Source organism: Amblyomma maculatum, chromosome 4, assembly GCF_055883805.1.
Source record: "Amblyomma maculatum isolate TAMU_Amacu chromosome 4, ASM5588380v1, whole genome shotgun sequence".
NCBI classification, from domain to species: domain Eukaryota; kingdom Metazoa; phylum Arthropoda; class Arachnida; order Ixodida; family Ixodidae; genus Amblyomma; species Amblyomma maculatum.
The window spans coordinates 90,805,395-90,826,372 of record NC_139347.1 but is presented as its reverse complement, the minus strand read 5'-3'; the positions used below and the strand labels follow the sequence as shown (position 1 = coordinate 90,826,372).

At 44.7% G+C, this 20,978-nt stretch overlaps 1 protein-coding gene across 1 annotated transcript in view; it reads left to right on the top strand.

Moving 5' to 3' along the window:
* DUBAI (Deubiquitinating apoptotic inhibitor) overlaps positions 1 to 19,006 on the top strand; it is a 37,334-nt gene extending 18,328 nt beyond the window's left edge. The window contains exons 10-15 of the mRNA XM_084602160.1: positions 288 to 381; positions 4,878 to 5,117; positions 9,136 to 9,365; positions 11,194 to 11,485; positions 12,249 to 12,518; positions 18,412 to 19,006. Coding sequence (XP_084458286.1) covers positions 288 to 381; positions 4,878 to 5,117; positions 9,136 to 9,365; positions 11,194 to 11,485; positions 12,249 to 12,518; positions 18,412 to 18,564 — 1,279 coding nt within the window. The 3' untranslated portion in view covers positions 18,565 to 19,006. The remainder of the gene's footprint in view (positions 1 to 287; positions 382 to 4,877; positions 5,118 to 9,135; positions 9,366 to 11,193; positions 11,486 to 12,248; positions 12,519 to 18,411) is intronic.
* The last annotated feature ends 1,972 nt before the right edge of the window (positions 19,007 to 20,978 follow it).

Below are 20,978 nucleotides of genomic sequence, written 5' to 3'. Positions count from 1 at the left end.
GTGCTGTGTTCCGAACACACTATTCCCACGGAGCACCTTTACCAGAGCCCTCACTGAGCACTTTCTAATGTCTGCCCACCTTCCTGTCTATCAGGACACCATTTTAGTCATATGCAGAAGCATTTGGAGCATCCACTTTGTGAAGCTGTCATAAAGCTTGCCATCGTGAGAGCAAGAAAAGGCAATTGGTCCAAATCTGCGAATCATTTACGCAGCGGGCCACTATCTTACTATGGCCACTGGTAGTCATGCAGTCCAGTAAATGCTACCATGTCTGTGTTTTTCAGCCTGAGAAACCAGCTGCTGCAGACCGACACCATACCACAAGGCACAATGCTGAAGAGCCTGCAGGAGCTGTTTGCTTTCCTTGCATTGTCACAGGTGAGTCACGCTGCAAATGATGTGGTAAATGTGCTGCACGTTGACTGCAATAAGTGGCCTCTGCATTGAATACTTGAAGCTGGCAATTTTGGTCATTGAGTATCAAAAGGACAGATAGTTTGACAATTTGGTTTTTATTTTTGCAGAGCGTGATGGAAAACCATACTAGGCATGAGGGAAGAGAGTGGCAGATAAAGGTGTCTTAGACAGCTGAATGTTTTATTTGAATCTCCCAGAATTTATTCAGGGCTACAGCTCATGCGCAAAAGCAAACTAGGGCAGAAGAATGAAAGTGCAGCAACAAGTGCCTCTGCTGTTCCTTTTTTCCTTGTACTTACTGTATTTAGTACTAATCAACATTAGGCATTAATAATTTCCCCTTTCTTTGAAATGCTGAGAGGCCTGGGGAAAGAAGTGCAGTTAATTGAAAATTGTTATTTTTTTTTTATATACCTCACATGTAAATAGTTCAAATTTAGATATAAGTTATGTCTTAAAATGGCATTAACCAGTGACTGGTTGGAGTGCTGCAAGATGAGGACAGAGGAGAGACTTTATACGTGTGCCTTCATGCTCCAGCACTTAGTTGTGTGCTAAAAGCTAGGCTAAGACACAGCTGACTAAAGCTGTACTTATTTGGTTTTATGCTCTAATTTTTGCACACCACTTCCATTCATCAAACCTACAAATGGCTCATGTTAATCGATTCGCTCAGTCAGAAAGGTGACTTAGACATTGTACTTAGACATTAGACTTAGACGTTGGAACTTTCGAAATTATTGAATTTTGAATTTCCTAGCCTTGAGGAATTTCTCTCTAGCTTGTACTCTAACTTCTTTTTCTTCGTTTTTTATAGAGAGAAAACTGCCGGTAGCCATATGCTTTCTTGAGAGATTTGGTGGGATGCTAGGTGGGCATGATTACATTTTTTGCAGGTCGTAAAAACTCTGTGGCTACTTGTGAGGCAGCATGCAGAGAAGTCTGATTATGCTTGCTGTGCTAGGCATGGGTGAAGATTCTGCTTTTATTATTGAACCCCAATAACAGTTATCGTACATTCTTAAAATTAGCTGTAGCATGATAAAGTGGTCTTGTCAGGTTTGTGATTCCGGCGGCATCTGAGTGCAAGCTCCGCATGAGTAATGGTGTGACCAAAAATGCGTAGAAATGGTGTGATGGCATTAGGATGTCACATCCTTTATGTAGACAGAGACAGCATTGCTCCGGTATCTCTGATGTCTTTATTGGCAGCCATGCAGTATACAGCACTGAGCAGTGGCACGCTGCCCACACTTCGCCAATACCATGATCACTGGTTGCTAGGATACACTCATGGACACGAAGCAGTAGCATGTTGTTCATATGTCGCTAGCGGCCCTATTTCCAGTTGCACACTAGCATAATGTTCTGAGCAAGTGCCCCCACCCGTGCAAGGATTTTTACATATTACGTATTATGCGTCGTTTGCACCCAGGCAACACTGAGTAGCTCTATCCAGTTCAAGAATCCAATCGAATCTCAACTCTCATAAACATCACAAAACAAAAGCGGGACCTTGACCGCACCTACTTGCCCGGATGCACACATGCCCAAGGCCCCAATTCTGAAGGAGGGTGTTGGTAGACCACCGCGAGCGAGACATCTGATGCACATGTGGCAAAAAGCAGTTGGCCACTCTCTAAGCGGGATCTAGTGCCAAAATCAAGTACAAGACAATTGCTAACATATTAAAATGGTGCGCCTTGAGAAACTTCAGTGGTGGCTGTGCTTTGACGTCTTGGCAGACACTCCTAAGCCTGATCAGCCCGATCGAAGATAAATGAAATTTCAAATCCATGTGCTCTGAGCTTTCTTTTTCTTTTCTCCGGCAGAAAAATTTTGTTGTCACCATTTTGACTTTCTATTCCATTCTGAGATAGCCCCTCTCCTTTGTATTATGAAGGTAATTTCGACTTGCATATGGTGAGACGCTTACTCGGAATTTCATTACTAATTTCAAAACTGATATGGCATCGTCTTGTTCACAGCTTCAAACTGTTCGTTGGGACTAACCACCTATCAACAGTAATTGTTTTGGTGGGTTCTATAGTTATTTAGCTGGATAATTAGAAGAGTCTTGCAGAACAATGTGTCTGCAAAGGAAGAGGGTAACTCAAAACAATTAAAAAATATACATATATATATCCCCCCCCCCCCCCCCCCTCTTCCGGTTTTAAACCTACTATTTTGTAAAATTGCTTAGACTTTCCTGTATACATAAGTAGTCTGTTGCCCACACATTGCCAGTTGCTAGTGCGCATCTATGAGCAGTACCGAGTGGTTTAAGCATTCTTTCTATAGCTTCAGCCCAAACTATTGCATCCAGCCTTTACAAAAGGTGAGGGCCAAAGGAGCATACTTTTTAAGCACTGTAGTGGCATTTTTGTGGCATTCATAGAAGTCCATTTTTCAGAGGGTTGAGCATGAGAATTCCTCTCGTCTTTGAAAGATTTGATATGCTGAGGATGCATAGCAAGCCACTGCCATACAGCATGGCCCAGAGGGAAATTCCTTGAGCTATTTGCTTTCAGTGAAGGCTGTAGACACTCCCCTGAGCTTTGCACACATTCAGAATGTTCGGGAAAAATGTCAGCCTGGTATTGCAGTTCCCAGGACTTGCTTTAAGTGAAAAATTTCACATGCTTTAGCGTGCGGATATTATTTTTTTTCCCCCTTGTTTTCTTGATATATATACCAGGGGTCTGTGGATCCTAGAAATTTCAAATATGAACCGACAATGATTGTTATTCAATTTGTATTCGAAAAACTGATGTTCGGAATTTTCGAAATAAATGAAAAATTTTGGAATTTAATTTCACCGCCCTACGCGCTTCACTTCAATGCTTTACCTCCTAGGGGGTGTCGTGAAAGACCCTAAAAATGCAACAGGGCCGTTTCGTGCAAAGGAACCTTCCCTTTTGTGCCTGCCTGACAGTGTGTGCAAAGCGAAGTACTTGAAGTCAGAGAAAATACGGCGTTCTCATTTCGGCTTCACCTCAGTTGAAGACAACCATTGTGCAAGTGTTCATCAGATAAAATTAACTGTGATGTAAAATGGTTTTGGCAGTTTTTTTATGCCCATTTGATAATTCGAGATTTTGGTTAGTGCAAGCATTTTTTCTAGTTCTTTGAAGACCGAATTAATGGGAGTTTTTTGTATTTAGCAGATATGTGAGCTCCTAAGCCTGCATAAAATATATACTGGATTTGTCAGTACGGTATACACATCAGTGCTGTTTCAGTTTAGTTTTGTTTGGCAGTGCCATGCAAATTCTGCAATAAACAAGATGAGCAATGTTTGTTATATTTAATTTTTCCATTTTTTTTTTTACGGATGCAATATTTGAAGACATTTTTTTTTTTCCATATTCATATTTGATTCATATTCAGAAATGTCATTATTCGCACACACCTACTATAGTATATATTGGATGATTCAGTTTTAATTCTTAATTTTTCAATCACCATGGGATTCGTGTCGTTGAGATTTCACTGTATTCAAAAACAAGGTAGTCATTCATTAGCCTTGTGTTTTTAAAAATTCAACTTGTGCTGGCTTCCTTATTGAACATTACCCGTGGCAGCAGTACCAGACAAGGTTTGCTGGTTGGACACCCCACAGTTCCCCCCAATGCAGCTAGGAGCATCTGTTTTCAATGCAGACAGCTCCATCGCACACAGATGTACAGACATGCTCAGTCATACGGATCTCATGTGGTCATGCAAAAAAGCCGTATTATTTGAAAATAAGTATCAAAATGAATGAAATTCAGCGTGCAGAAGCATGACTAAGGCATTGACGCAGGTCTGTTTTTGGCCAAGACAATTTATTTACGGCTGCATGGCCACAGCTGCCATTTGCAGTATGTACAGCGCGAGAGACAATCGCTACATCGGTAATATCTGAGCTGCGTGCCTCCGCAAACTTCTCGCGGCATTGTGATGTGTGAGCCATGCACTGCTGCAAACTGCTTCCAGTGCGACCAGCGGCCGTGAAGTCAATGATGTGCGTGCTCACTGCATGCGCCGGTGCCAACTGCTTGCGGTGCACAGTGCAACTGGCAACTGTGACGTCGGAGATTTTTCGACTACACTTTGATGCAAACCTTTTTTTGGTGGCAGCACGTGACAGGAGATTGTGAAGTGCGGGCCGCATGCGTCTGCACGCTGCTCGTGGTGCGTACAGTGCAGGTGGCCATCACAGAGTCAACGATGTGCAGGCAGTGTATTGGGCTCGAAGCTATGGTTGCAGTTTGTGCTTTCTTATCATCCGTAGTGGCGCAGGAGAGTGTTTGGAACATCCAAAATCTCGCACATTGTACATAATGCGCTCTGGCCTGGCCATTTTTTGAATTCGTATCACCGAGGTACTGCTGTAAATCCATTGTGCATACAGGTAGCGCATATTATTATGTAGTCCTGCCTTCCATTTTGCGTGGCCCGTTTTCTTGTTGCAGCGGCCAGCAGTGTGCCCCGAAACCTTTCTGCGCACATCTAAGCCACCCTGGTTTGAGCTGGGTGAGCAACAGGACTGCTCTGAGTTCCTCCGCTACCTGGTGGACTCAGCCCACGAAGAGCAGAAGAGTCGAGGCTTCGAGCTGAGTAGCTCTGCACAGGACGGGTCGCCCAAGCAAACCTTGATCCAGGAGATCTTTGGTGGAGTGGTTCGCACAACATATCACTGCCTAACCTGCAACGTAAGTGCCTCAGCATGCTGCCAGGTGTGTGAATGCATTGTACTGCAACACCGTGTGGAGCACATATCCTGCTGATTTGTCCCCTCTTTGTCACTTTTGGCTTCAGCACTTCACTTAGTGCAGACCGTGCCAGGAACAGTGAAATCCGTAGACGAGGCCTTGTGAAAATGTGGTCGTTTTGCTTGTTCTGCTCTTTCTCATATATTTGGATATCAGTTTTAATTGAATAGCTACCAGATTAATAATTAGATTAAAATTCATGAATTATTAAAATTTCGAATAGTTTGTTGTGTCAGTGTGGCCTTCAAGATTAGTGTCTGCCAAGTTAAGCAAACTTGGATGTTGTGACCAGGCTACACTGGTGCTAAAATGTGCCAGATGACAAAATTGCCTCGACTGGCAACGATTTGGTGACTTTTTATGTCCTGCCGTGGTAGTGCAGTGGTTAGGGCGCTCGACTACTGTGCCCAAGAATGTGGGATTGAATCCCGGCCGCTGCGGCCGCTCTTGAATGTAGGTGAAAAGCAGGGTGCCCATGTGCTGTGTGATGTCAGTGCACGTTAAAGAGCCCCGGGTGGTCCAGATTTTCTTATCCCTTCACTGCGGCGTCTCTCATAGCCCGAGTTGCTTTGTGACATTCATAACTATCGTCATCAGCCAGACCATACTCATTGCATGGCGAAGGCCTTTCTTATTTTCCTCCAATTAACCTGATCCTGTGCTAGGTGCATCCACTTTCCCTCTGCAAATTTCTTAATCTCATCCACCCACCTAATTTTCTGCTGCCCCCTGCTACGCTTACCTTCCCTTGGAATCCAATTGGTTACTCTTACAGACCGTCTTTACCCTCTCTTCAAACCACATGCCCTGCCCATGCCCATTTCTTCTTCTTAATTTCGACTAGAATGTCAGTTGCTTGAGTTATTTCTCTGACCCACTCTGCACGCTTCCTACATCTTAACGTTACACCAACCATTTTCCATTCCATGGCCCTCTGCATTGTCCTCAACCTTTTTCGTTAACCTCCATGTTTCAGCCCTTAGGTCAGTACTGGTAGGATGCAACTGTTATAGACTTTACTCTTGAGTGATACCGGTAAGCTGCTAGTCATTATGCTAAACCACCCAAACTCAAACCAAAAATTAGCTGTAGCTTAGCTAAGGTTAAGCCTGGATATCTTGAAGCGAAAAGTCTACCGTAAAGACCTTGGTCGCACTGACACTTTCACTAGTTTCTACATGCAGTCTGTGTAGCGGTGAGTCTTTACCTCTTCTTTCGTAGTTGTGTCGTCGTCGTCGTCTTCACTCTGTTGGCTGTTGACACTGGTAGTAGATGCAGCTAAAAGCCGCTTTTGAGCCTCTTGTCGTCGTCGTTTAGCGAGACGCTCCTCTCGTTGCTCAGCTGTTACAGCTGCTTGTTTAGCTTTGGCCTTTTCAATCTTTCTCCGCAACTGCTCAGCAACTCCCGAAGTACAACTTGTTTCACCATCTTCGATCACCTGGCTACTCTCAATTGACATAGCCGAACGGCGCTGTTCAGCTTCCTTTTGACGCCGTTTAGCAAAGCGTTCCTCTCGCACTTTTGGGATTTCAGCCGCTCGTCTAAACTTGCGCTTTTCATATCTTTGCTGCTTTTTAGCCAACTCCCAAGCTACCACTTCTGGATCGGTGTTTCTGCGCCATCCAACTGTTGCTTCTTCTTCTCCTTCTATGGCGAGTGTCTGCGCCTGTTCTATGAGCAAGCGCTCCTTATCGAGGAGGAGAAGCAGCGGCGCACATGTGCAGTAGCGCGCGGCGGCGGCAAAAGGTCAGGCGACGGAGTCAGCGGCGGCAGTGGCGACGGCGGCCACCTGCGCCATGCATGACATCACTTGGTTTCGCGCATGCGCTGAAGTGTCAAATCTGGGGCTGCGGCTCACGCGAAGCGCGGTGTTGACGAGCCTAGTGAAGCTTTTCGCTTCAAAACCCTTATTGTCTTCTCTTTCTCCCTGGGTAAACTTGCTGCATGCTGCTATCTATGACCGTCGCCTACCTACGTAGGCCAACCTGCAGGCTACCCTGATGCGTCCCTCATCTTGCATCTTAGCTGATGCACCTGAAGCATGCTTGCCCTTGCAGCTGCTACTGACCACTGGTGAGCAGAAAAGGTGCATGAGGACAACAAAACAGTGGGGACACAAGTTGGTCAATTTTGGGCATTAAGTTACATGAGTAGCTGCCATCTGCTTTGTATATGAAACGGGTTTTTAAGGACACATGCTATGAATTAAGAGCCTGAAAGACAAGGTGAGCCATTTCTGATGTTTCTCATTCCTTTCAGAAAGCTCACGCATACTATAGCCTTTCATAGGCCTCTCTGTCTTGGCATGTGAAACGTGCACGGGACATGCTTTGTTGTTTGTTTTTTTTTCTTTTTTGTGTCTGGAATGGGACTGGCAACAGGAAGGCCACATTCATTATGGTATATTACCTGTGGTAGGATAAATCTGTGCTTCACAATCAGGAATGTGCTGTGCTGGTAGTTGGTGCACCGTGTTGCTGCGTATTTGAATTTATACAGTCGCCGACTGCTTTTTTGGACTCTGCAGGACCCGGGAAATGGTCAGAATAATCGAACAATCTGAAAAGTCAGTGAACTTGAAAAATCAGCTTTACAAATCACGAACTTTACCGCTCCCCATGTTTCGTTTTATACATCGATAATTGGGAGTTATAGTATAGTGCGATCCGCTACTGTGATCAGCTTCCATGTGCATGTGCCAGTGCGATCCGATAAGGCGGGTCCGGCCACCAAGCACGCTTGCGCTGACTGGTGCCGACGCGGTAGGCGTGCGCGCCACCGGGAAGTGTGTAACTTGCTCAAGGCGGTCACCGCATGCAGTGGTGCCCCGCAGAAGCGGATCACCTTAAACTGTAACCACTATAGCCCTCCAGTTAGAATATCTCGGCCAGTCATGCTTTCATCATGTCCATGCCACTTCACAACGTACTGTTACGCGCAGGTCATGCTCAGGCCGTGAACGAATGCACGCACCACGTGAAGCAATAACATTCATTTTCGGTTTCCATGGTTAATGATGGTAGCAAATACTGAGATGGAACTCATGGGGAAAAAACGAGCGGAATGGTGCTCACACTCCATTTTTGCGTCCGATTGCGCGCTCTAGGCTACTGTGATGACAAGGCCGAGCATTCCCTTATTGTCATTGCCTCCAGAGCCAATTAAGCTAGTCCACCTGAATGACTCGCTTCGCCTTAGCTTTCATGGTTGCGCAAAACCAGGTTGTTTGCAACAACGATGTCTGCTCGCTTCTATTTCATGCCGAAAAAAAAAAAAGAAAAAACAATGTCCACAGTATTGCTGGCGCCAAATTTGGCCCGAAAATTCTAATTTTTGGATATCATAGGATCCGGTATATCGGTTGTGAAAATGTACGCGTTTTTATGGGATGTGTGACGGTTCCTGAATGAAGTCCGAATTATTGGAGTTCGAAAAATCAGTCGACTGGTGTATGTGAATTGCTGTCTATGCCACAGTATTATATATTTTTTTTATATATGCCAATACTGCTGGCTGTGGTGCTGTTATAACATGCAGTCCTGTTTATACATGTTATTCATATGCTGTAGCATGAGTAAAGGAGAATTTTGCTTAGCCTTGAGTATGACACCATGTATTCAGCTTGGTTGCAATTGGTCATCACTTCTGCTGCCTGCAGCGTCTGAATTGTTAGCACATAATGACACAAACTTGCTCTCTTTTCGTTTCTTCCGTCTGGAAGAGCATACACTTTGGTAGTGACTTAGTAGCTACAGCAGCTTGAGGCAGCAAGTGTGTACTCGTAATGTTTAAATATTTTCCAGCCATTTGTCTCCTTGGCTAAGCTGCATTACAGCAGTCTTGGGAGCTACAAAGAAGCATGTACTGAAGTGCTAGAATCTACCAATGAGAAACTGTAACTGAGTGCATTTCATTTCTTCCCCCCACTTTTTCCTTGCCCTTCGTCATGTGAAACCAGGCTGAGAGTAGGAACGAAGAAGCCATCACAGACCTTCATGTGGCCTTCCCTGAGGGCTCAGTGCCCAGGGGAGCAGCTGGCATAGATGGCAAAGCATACCAGACAAGGTCTACCACCAAGTCGGGTGTGGAGGGCAGGAAGGATGCCGTCGAAGATGCTCCCAAGGCACTCTCCTTGGAGGATATGCTGGAGAACTACTTTGCACCAGAGAGCATGGAAGGCGAGAACAGGTACGCACTCACTCGATTTTCGCGGAGTGAGAATACGTGGAAGGAAAATCCTATCATTTGGCTCAGTTGCGAGCAGTGAAGCAGAAGTTGTGACTTGGACACGGAGTGGATGAAAGCACTTGCACTGATGGTAGAAATTGGTGGCAAAATCGATCATGGAGCACATTTCGAAGTGCCTGCACTTCGCACAATGGGACAACAAAAATGACACAATTCAATTTTTTTTTTGTTCTTGGTAAAAACCAATCCCATGTGTGTCAACGTACCTATGTGTCAATGCTTGTAGAGAAGCAAAAGGTGTATCTTTTGCTGAGAAAACATACCGTACCTCTACACCGAAAGTGATCCTGTGATTAATGTTTGAGAGGGAGTGACAGAGTTGTAACATTCGCAAACTCAGTAAACCTGGAGAGCACTAGTTCACTGGAACGTTAGTAATAAGCAAACTAAAAGGAGCATTAATAAAGGTAGAGTTCAGTATTTGTGAAGCTCTGCTAGAGATTGCTGCTAAAGAGAAAATGAACTTCCTCACCCATCCGTTGCAATCACGTTGAGTCATCTGTATACTATTGGCAGGGACTACTTTTTGTAGAGCATGAAATTTCAAACACCAGCACCATCCCTGTATGGCAAAAACCACGTGCGACATAAATCTTCCACCGTAGATGTATTGCAAAACCAATCAAAAGGTTAAGTGAACATTTTTTTTCAAAAACGGGCAGAGAGGCAGGTACTACTGTGGCTTGGCTGATAGAACACTCAGCACAAGTGTGAAGGTGGTGGGTTTGGCTCCCATGACTGTATGTCTTCTCATCTCCTCCTTTTTCAAGTCACAATTTAAGTTTAATTGATTTGGCACCTCGTAATTTGGAAATGTGGACAATTTATACTACCGGCATGGTCCTGCATTAGAGGCTCAGTAATTCTTGCGGTGCTTGGCTTGTACGGGACAATGGCCTGATGGCGGGCCTTTTCAAGGTTATGACCAAGACAGAGAGTGATCACCCAAACAGCTTTCTTCAAGTCTGAATTGCATGGTACAGTGTGCTCCTCTGATGTGCACACACAGCAGAAGGTGCGATGATGGCCAGAGAGTCCCGCCACCAAAGAGTACCTCTCCTCCACTTATAGTTGCATATTCATTTTTCTGTGCTTTGCGCCAGTCTGCGATGACGGGAGCTGTTGGCCATGCATCAGCCAGCTTCCAAGCACAGCTGCACACTATCTCAGGCACTACTTGTGAGGAGGCTTTGCTGCTACTGCACTACAATGTTGAGGAGGCCACTGAGGCCTTCACCAATTTGGAACATTTTTTTTTCAATATTTCTGACAGCATGCAGCCTGTAAGTTGTTTAATGAAACTGCTAGATATCATGATAGCTGCAGTTTTCATCTTGGAAGCTGATGACTGCAGTCCAAACTGGCACCAAACAAATTTACTGCAAATTTTGTGGTTTTCTGCAGTTTTTAAGAGGGCAAGTTTCTACAAAGTCTGAATTAACAGGCTTTTACTCTAGTATCTATATTCCAGAATGATTACTCAATTGACCTCTGCCATATGAAATGCGATGTTAGAAATATGCTTCTACACTTATCTTGATTTCACCACAACACCCCTGATGACCCGAGTTGCTATGGGACATTTTACCCTACAAGCTGGAATAAACCAAACCAAAGACCCGTGGTTTTCTTCGTAAGCATTCTCCTGTATTCATGTCTGGCTCTGAAGAGAGAGTAGTGTTCCCACCTGAGTAATCTTGATCGACATGCCTGCCGTCATCTTTGCCGCCTGCTTGTTCATTTGTCTTCTGCGCCTTTAATGTTGCAGGTACCACTGCAGTGTGTGTGGCACACTTAGGGATGCCTGCCGCACTGTCGCCCTGGCCCAGCCGCCGCAGCACCTAATGCTGACATTGATGCGCTTCTCGTACGATGGAGCCACAGGAATCCGGGCCAAGATCCTTCGGGAGGTTGCCTTCCCCCAGACACTAACTCTGCCTGCCAACTGTGGCCTGAGCAGCCAACAGCAGGCCACTTATGTCCTCTACGCCGTCGTGGTTCACTCAGGCACATCAGCCGACCGAGGCCACTACTATACGTACGCCCGCTACTCGAGCCAGGTGTGTGGGTGCTGTGCGCCTAAGTGGTGGCGCCTTTCTTCTTATAACATCAGCCGTGTGTATTGCACGTCACCGGTACCGGTCAGGGCATTTTATGTTTCAGCTCCTAGCAGAATCCCTCAGTCAATTTGTAAAAAAAGTCGGCGATAATATGGCAATGACGTCTTCATCTGTTGGAAAAGAGGGTTATGGACCGGGCAGAGTAGAGTGGATTATAGTTGCATGCGTTTGACTGAGTGCTAGTGAGAAACGCCACCCGGAAAATCTCAATAGGCACATTTGAAGTGAGCGGGAGGCATAGAAGAGTAGAGCAGAGTGTTGCCGATACCTACACAGAGCGGCTGCTTTGTACTTTTTATGCTCACAACATGAAGCATGGCAGTGAGAAGTCTGTCGCTGTATTTGAGATGGAAGAGGGCGCAAGGTCTGCCTCACAGGTGGCTCTGAAATATTTTTCTAGAGGCACCATACGAGCAACAGTACCTAACTATCAGAGTGCGGTTCCTATTGAAACGGCCCCCACAGGATCATTCGTCGTTCTCAGAAAGGCAACTGCTGGATTGTTTTGATAGGAACTGATGCTCTGGATGACATCACATGAGATTGATATTGACACGGAGTGCATCTGTCCAGCACTTCTGGTGCAATCGGGAGATGCATGCTAAAAGCGATCTCTGTGGAAGTGATTGGTCTGTAATGCTGCCATTTTTTTCTCTTCATGCATGTCTGCGGCTCATGATGTGCTCAAACTGACAACACCCAGGAGTCACTGTCACCTCGCAAGTCAGCCTATCGCTCCGGGGCCCCAGACCCACTGTGCAAGCGTTGGTACTTGTTCAACGACAGCCGGGTGTCAGCCTCATCGTACACCAGTCTGCAGGGGCTGACTAGCCGCTTCTCACAGGACACAGCATACGTGCTCTTCTACAGGCAGATGGACAGTGGCCTGGCCTACCAGGAGGCCGCACCAGGAGATCTGCTGCACTCGAGCCTGCGAGATATGGTTGACATCGACAACGTCAAATATTTTGAGGTGCGATTGGGCTCTCTGGCACATTGAACTGTAGGTGGACTTTCTTTTTATGATACCACCGGGTCTCTGCTGCTTCAAAGGCTTTTTGAGGCAGGAAGTAACAATATTGTCGCGGACCAATTTTTCGAAGTCTCAACGAACCATAGAAACATCCAGAGAATCAAATTTGACGATAAAAATTACTTCACACTGGTATAGCTGAGGGAAGGGTCAGTAGTAGCTCTGTGTCCATTGTAAAGCTTCACATGACTCAGTCACGCCATTTGTTGTGTACACAGATGACAGGCTGCCACCAATTTTATAAGCCGAGCATTCGGTGACTTTAATGCCATCGGCATAGCTCGAATAAAGGCACAGGCTAGGGAAGTCCAGGTGTGAAAGTGAACCTACCACAGCAGGAACTGCGGTTCATCTAGAAAATGAAAAGACAAAGTTGGCAATAAAAGATAAGATGCAGCCACAAATATTTTAAGGAAGCTCTCCGTCAGTGTTGGCTTTCATAATTAAACCAAGTGACTAGATTTGAGAATGAATCTTGGAACTGGCAGCACATTGTGCTGTGGATTCCACGTAATGAGAGGCATTTTGCCCCTCTTCTAATTGCAAGATCTGAAGGTGATACAACAGTCCTTAAACAAAGGCAGATGACAGTGAAATTTGCATTACACGGAGGTGCAGATCAAGGTGCTTGCAATGATGGTACCTAGTTGCTTGAAATGCAGATATCCTCTGCAGCACTTAGTTGTGGGAGCATTTATAAATAAACGGCCGATCAGCTTCATAGTAAAGTGTCTACGCATACCTACTAATGTTAATTTATTGTCTCATATGTCGGTGCCGTAAAACACATGGTGATCATCACCACCAAGACCATGTCATTGCATAATCGGCCTCTCCCAGTGCGCTCTGTTTATCCCCGTTTTGCTTTAACATCAGCCATTCTATCCCGGCAACACATCTAACGTTATAAGTACTTAGGGATGGCAGTCATCTTCGGGATCATGTATCATTGCCGTTCAGCTGGCACTGTAGAAACAGCATTCTGCTGCTAAGCACAAGGTCACAGGATTGGATTCAAGCTGTAGTGGCTGCATTTAATGGGATGAAATTCCAGGATGCTTGCATGTTTTGTGACGTCAGCCTACATTTAAGAACCCCAAGGGCTCACAATCTGTCGTCCTCCACTGCGGCACCATTCCGTGCCCAGCTTTCCTGGACATCAACAACTAGCGTTGTCTGCTGGTTGCCAGCAGTGAGCACCGTGCAACTCAGTAGGGATGATTGAAGCCTGTAATTGTGAGAAAGCTGTGCACTCCCATGAGGTTTTATGGGAAGACGGCTATAATGGTCAACTTTTCCTCCTCGCTGCAAAATGTGATCAATGGAATGCTTCCTGCACTTGTGCCAAACTGTTTCAAATGGCCATAGGAAATAAGTAGGATGCACCAAATATTCCTACCTGCAATAGCAATTTTGAGTGTTCAGTGCCATGCAGCCTGTGACAGCTGCCATGAAAACTAGAGTATACTCCGTTTCATACATCAGGTACAACACTGTCAAAGCTAGAGCTCTTTTTTTGCACTCCCTGCATCCGCTATAAAAGATAGTGCATACTCTTAGCGAGAGGAAAAAAATAACTGCTCTGTCTGCAAGCTTAATACATATTACATTTGTCATCAATTTGATAAAAGCACCTCTTTTTTTAGGGGGAAAAGATCGGAATCAGTGAATTTCTATGTTTTGTTTGTCGTTTCTATTCGTGCCGAGTTTTGTCTGCCCCGCAATCCTGCCAGCTGTGCACTCCACGCTGCACACCCCTTTTTTTTTTTTTTTTTTTTTTGAGAAATGGCGTTCAACTCGACAATCTCGACCACCTCTCCTGAGCAGGTTTTTTCGAAGATTCGTACTTCGAACATGTCCAAGCATGTGAAGCAAGTTATTGCAAACGTGTATGCTCAGAATAGAGCCCGTTTCCGCAGAAATTCGTCCGGGATATTCTTGGTGTTCTAAGTGAGGATAGGGGAATGTCTCCGCGTACCATTGCAAAAACGAGGCGGAGGGTCTGTGCGGACCATTTAAGTCTCCAAAGAAACGATCTCGAGACGTGAAGATCTAGTTCACCAATGGTAAAGCGTGACAGCTTCACAGTGCATGCCATCTGCCTAAATGTACACGATACATGGTATGTACCGTCTGTTGCAGAAATTTGCAGCCCAACGCGCCGGGTGTAGGAGCATTATCGCTCCCGAGAGGCAGCGCTGTGCCCGCCCGCGCTGCCTGGTCACGCAGCTATAAAGAGTGAGAGCGGCTGATCTTTGCTCTCAGCCGCGGGATGAGGGGAAGAGAAAAAGCCTCCTCACTCTTTATAGCTGCGTGACCAGGCAGCGCGGGCGGGCACAGCGCCGCCTCTCGGGAGCGATAATGCTTCTACACCCGGCGCATTGGGCTGCAAATTTCTGCAACAGACGGTACATGAAGAGGGAGATACCCATGCTAGGAAGTGTTCAAAAGGAAAAGGACAACCTTCCGAGCTTCATGAAAATCACCTTGTGGAGGCTGCTGAAGGACATTGGCTTCGCAGTCAAGAAAATAAAACGGAATCTTGCTCTGATCGAGCGCAGTGATCTGATTTCCTGGAGTCGGCAGTAGCTGTGGGCGATTAAGCTCTCATTTATGACAAGAAGCAGGACATGCATTTTTAAGCAGAAAAAAAAGGCAAAAAAAAAATTAATTTGACTCATTAAAGCTTTAATATCAGTATACTCTGAGAATAGTGAATATAAAAAACAAACTGCTCGCATGAAGTGCATCACGCTATTCCGCAACGGAACGCTTGTCAGTCCCGTACAGTCTTGAATACTCAATCCGCTTCTCTGCTGGACCAGCGGAATTGTTCATGACATGCGCAGTATTGCGAGAGAGGCACAAAAGCGAATAATGCCCTTGGTTAGACCAAAAATGAAAATTACAGATATCCTGAACCGTGAAGTAAAGACCACCTTGCATCATCGTGTCAGGCTGATATTAAAGGTGTCCTAAAGAAAAAAAAATGATTCAAATTGGTGGCAAGTACAAAATTCTATGAAAAAAAACGAGGTCTATTCAAACTCACATACCTCAAGTTCCCCGTCATACCAAATAAGAAATGCTGAAAAAAAAGAAAATTGGTCTCGCGGCGGATTCGAACCTACGCCGCCGAAATTCTAGTCGCCCAAGAGCGACGCGTTAGACCACTCGGTCACAAAACAAGCTCGGAGTGATACACCTTCTCTTTTTTTTCCTGCAGACTACTTGCCTAGCTTTTGCTGTGTTGCACCTGATGTTTGAAACAGAGTATAGTTTGTGTGGATTTCTTGAGCGTGTGTAGTCACACTGCAGCCTCTGGACGTTGCTTTACACTTACTACTACTCATTATGTCATTTTTTGGCATGATGCTGTTTTATACCTCTGTCACACGAGCAAATTTAATGTCATCGTATCGAATGACATTAGCATCTAATGTCATTATTCCCATGCTACACGAGAAAATTTAATGTCATTAGGTCCGAATGACATTCTTCATCGAATGAGTTTGGGGAACTCAGCATTCGATCGCGAACCAAATGTGGACTCTTGACGCCAGATACGCAGCAGAAACAAGTAATCCGACAACATACTCTGCGCACATTGAAATTTAAAAATTATATTTCTAAAGTTTTGTTTTAAAACCTGGTAATTTAGGTGTAAAATTATTAGCACTGCAGGCTCTCGCAGAACGGCATTACTCTCAGTCACAGCAGTGGTCCAGTCATGGCAGCGACTCACAATCATTTTGGGCTCTGTGTTCCTTGGTAGCCGCATCTCCCCGTATGTTTATCTCGGAACTAAGTTAAAGTTTTGACTGAGCGCCTCACAGTTTGGACGCCAATCGCATGCTCTACGTGTCTCCGTGCGTCTTCGCACTGTGTATCCGCGCTCCACTGTGTTCAGCCATATTGTTTGTTTACATTTATCGGTTTGTGGGTAACTCGATACTTGGCTTGGATTTTTATGGCTAAAGTACTACCACACAGTCAAAAGTAATGTTTTTCGCTTGAATTATCGTACAGAAATGTTTTGATCAGCTTTAAAATGTTACACAGTGATTTCAAACACCTTTTATGCGCACTGATGTTCCTTAAGTGCAGCATTTTTTTATAGCTGATCGTAATTGCCACCATTTGCGAATGACATTATATTTTACCGTGTAGCACCGAAAGAAACCTAATGACATTCGATTCGAATGACATTAAATCTGCTCGTGTGACAGAGGTATTATTTTAACTATAATACATTCGCAAATGTTGCACATATGAGATAGTTTAATAATCAAATTCAGCATGACATTCCGTGGGTGTCGTAGTGTATTGGTATTATTTTATTATTATTTGATCCCAACCACCGCCGGCTGCTTTTCGATGGAGGCGAAACGGAGAGGTGTCATATGCTGTGCGATGTCAGCGCACGTTAGAGGGGCACAGTGACGTTCGTCAGGCCGCTAATTCCAGCCAACATCTAGGTTCTTTACACCATGACGACGTCAGTTCAAAAAGAATTTTAAAAATTGGCGCACGAAAACGAGAGTTATTCGGTTTATAAAATTCTAAATACAAGAAAAAAAGAACAGCATGTTTGAGTCGGTGTGAGAGACCATTCTACCATTTCGCTTTCCCAACGCTCGACTTGGGCGGAACCTATGAGAAATGCAGCTTTCTGCTGACGTATCGGAAGCTATCCACCCACCATGGTTGCCCGTCCAACTCAACCTGTAGCTGCACTTTTTGGCAGCGTCGTTACCATGATAACGACTCTGCAGAGAAGCTGTGCTATGAGGACCGGCTTCTCCGTCAGCCCAAAGCTAGCCTAGCCCACCAGACGCTGCTCCACACCACCTTTGCGGGGGTGTCGACAAGGGGTACCTGACGGTCAACAAATCTGCGTCATCATTTTGGTCTTCCGCCGACATCCATCGCTGCTGCTGCCATGGCTCACTCGAGTGCTACTTGTGCGAAAGTTCTAAAACGAGTGCGAAAGGTGGCGACGGAGGAATGGCGTACAGGGCCAGCAAAAAGGAGGTCATTTGCCGGGAACTACTATATGACGACTCCCTGGGCAGTGGCCTGCTGTCGGAATCCCGCTGCGGACTCGGGTGTGGCGAGTGCGCTTCACGAGTGATCTCGACACGACTAGTGCCATCTGTGGAGCGTCGGCAGAAACAATCAGCCACATGATTTTGGATTGTCCAGCGAATTTAAAATTTAAAGTGCTTGCTCAACCATTCAGCGAAGCAGCGCCCAAGTGAGAAGGAAACCTCATATCCGTTAACGAACTTTGCCATCGTGTGTCACTCACATCGGTACCAAAACGCTGATTATTTAAGCGGATTAAATATTAGGCGCTACGATTTCGCCGTTATGATTGGGCTTTGGAGCATCGGGAAGGTGTAAAGAATCTAGAGGCCGGCTGGAGTTAGTAGTCTGGAGAGTGTCACGGCACCCCTTTAAAGATCCCCAGGGGGTCGAAATTTCTCCGGATACCTCCACTACAACTTCTTTTTCTCTCTTTCCACTTCCTCCCTTCCCTTATGGTGTGGTTCAGGTGTCCACAGAACAAGTGTGACAGACACTGCGCCTTTCATTTCCTATGAACCAATTATTATTATTATTATTATTATTATTATTATTATTATTATTATTATTATTATTATTATTATTATTATTATTATTATTACTTTCTTTTAGCATTTTTTTTTTAAATTCATTTCTTGCAGTTTTTGCTGAGCGAAAGGATGTACTGCACTTTTCACCTCAAATGGAGATTCAGTTGGAAACTATGTGTGCATGTAACTGACCTTCATATCACTGCTGCTTACAGGAGCAAGAGGCTAAAAGCAAGCGTGCCCGCTGGTCCTTCAAAACTGGCAATGCCGGCGACTCTTTCGAAGGCGGCCCTTCACCACCGTCAGGCGGGTGTGGTGGTGGCATGGGAGGCGGTGGTCTCAGCAGCTTGCCACACATGGTTTTCTAGCAGAGAGCTTTCTCCCCGACCCTGAAATGAAACAGGTTGCCAAAGAACTGGCAAATAAGCATCATTTCCATGCTGGCAAACAATCTTCCTGAAAATTGCAGGATGCAAAGCACTCACACTCAGGCATTCTGCCAATGGTCAAGTTTTCCATCTGCTCAGTTTGCAGTGACCGAACGCTATAAGTCCGTCATATGTGATATTCATGTAACTTATTTTTTTTGTTAACAGTACTATAATTAGGAAATCGCATTGTTTCTGTACATTATCATGAATGAATGAATGAATGAATGTGTACCCTGCTGCTGATTTTTCAAGTTGAACCTGCACTTCTAGTACTTCTAAATAAGTATGTCTTTTTAAGTGTAAAAAGGAAACATTTTTTATCTTAAAAAATTGCCGTCCTGCAAGTGCAAATAAAATGTCATGTTAAGTAATTGTGAAAGTTCTCTTGTATTAATGTGACTGTATTCCATTGGTCTGAAAAGACTTTGGGAACAACAAAAAAAAGAAACCATTTTTGTAGCCAAGACTATTTTATTTATTTACAAATGCTGCTATCCCACGGCATTGGGATATTACAGGAATGAGTACTGAAAATTTTCACATAAAACAGAACAGTAGCAAAAGCACATATAGTCGAACCTGAATATATTGAATTATTGCTTATATCAAGCTCAAAATATTCCCTTGAAACTCCCATGCAAAAGTAAAGAAGCGGTGTTTGCATTTATCTAACTCCCATTCAGCGGAACATTCGATATATCGAACTGCATGCTATGCCTTCACAAGGGGCGCTTCTCTTAATGGTGTCCCATTGATCACTGTGCGTGCAGATGCGGGCTGGTTGCGCGGTCTTGATCACCTACTGCCAGCTTAAAATCGTAAGTCCGATTGAAAGTGGCTTTCGGTCTGGCATGCTTCTTTTTAACGCTACACTGGTGTAATGCAGAAAAGCCGAAGTTCAGTGCACTGATTGTCGTGTGGCAAAGCCAGCCTCGCTGACAAATGGCTTGAGGCAGCTCTTGTCTGGCATGCTTTGCTGCTTAAGGCAAAGAAGAAATCACTTGTACCGTATCTGAGCTCAGTTATTGCTACGTTTACATTATACCAGTAACAAAATTAGACCTCTTATAATTAGCGGTGAGTTTTTCCGAAATGCCGTTTGCAGCAGCTTTGATGTTACTTGTGACACACGGCGCAAGACGCAAGCCCTGACATCCCAGTCTGTCCCTGTGAAGTAATGCAAGCACGAGCTCTTGCCGCAGAGTGGCGTGTGAAGTGTGCCCTTCTCCTGGCACCTGGTGTGCAGTAGCGCTCAACACGCAGATGCGTGCATGTACACCTGGCGAGAAGCTGCACCTGCGGTGAGCTGTGGGATCCCAGTATGCTGGTGGGACTCATATTATGCAGGCGGCCTGCCATTAACATGGGTACACCGTGTGCATAGTTCTGGTTTACAGCGAAGCTCATCTGTTAGCTTGTATTCATATCGAACTATTTCTTGATACCCTTGGAGTTCAATATGATCTACTGTAATTTCAAAAGTAGGTACAAGAATTTCTTAATAAGAGGTAATACTATGCTAAAATTAGGAAACCAAATGATTAGGCAATTCTTGCACAAACTGATCCCCAGGCAGTTGACATAGCATACAGTCTAATTATAGTTTGACTGTAAAAGGAAAAAAAGAAAATTTAAACCAATCCAAAATCAGCATAAAGGGCGAGATGTTTGCAGGGCGAGTGACATTCCCTGAAGAATAGGGAAGGAAATGGGCGGATGAATATAACTGTTTGTTGATGATCTTGTGAAGAAGGATAATGCGCTCACACCTCCCTCTGTTTTGAAGTGCATCAAGTGATAATGGTGAGTCATACCACCAATATATAAATCCTATCGCTTTTTTGAGGCACTTTCAAGCTTAGCAATATCTTTGTCAATGTGCTGAAGTGTTTGTTAAAATTTAAAGGTGTAGCCTGCATTTAAATATGTGATCACAACAATGCACTTCCTTATCTTAGAGAAGGCACTGATCCTTTCTTGTTTATAAGGTTTTTTGCAGATAATTCATGCATTGACATGGTAAGAATATTAAGTATAATGACATGGTAAAACTATTATTTTTAACCATCAAAAATTGTAGTACAAGCTGTGTGGAAGCAGTACTGTCTTTGCTAGAAGGGATGAGGCAGCAAAAATAGGACATGGGAAGAAGAGCAGGACATGCTGTAAGTGCTAATGACGATGTGGTCCTGTATGCTGTTGGAGGCATCTTATTTTTCTTCCAATGTCCTGTTTCTGTCATTTCAATATCCTCCCTATGAGACTATTGGATACCGATCAAACCTAGTAACTACTCTCGTCAAGTATTTTGTGGAGATGTGCAAGTATTCTGCATATGGACTTCGAATTAT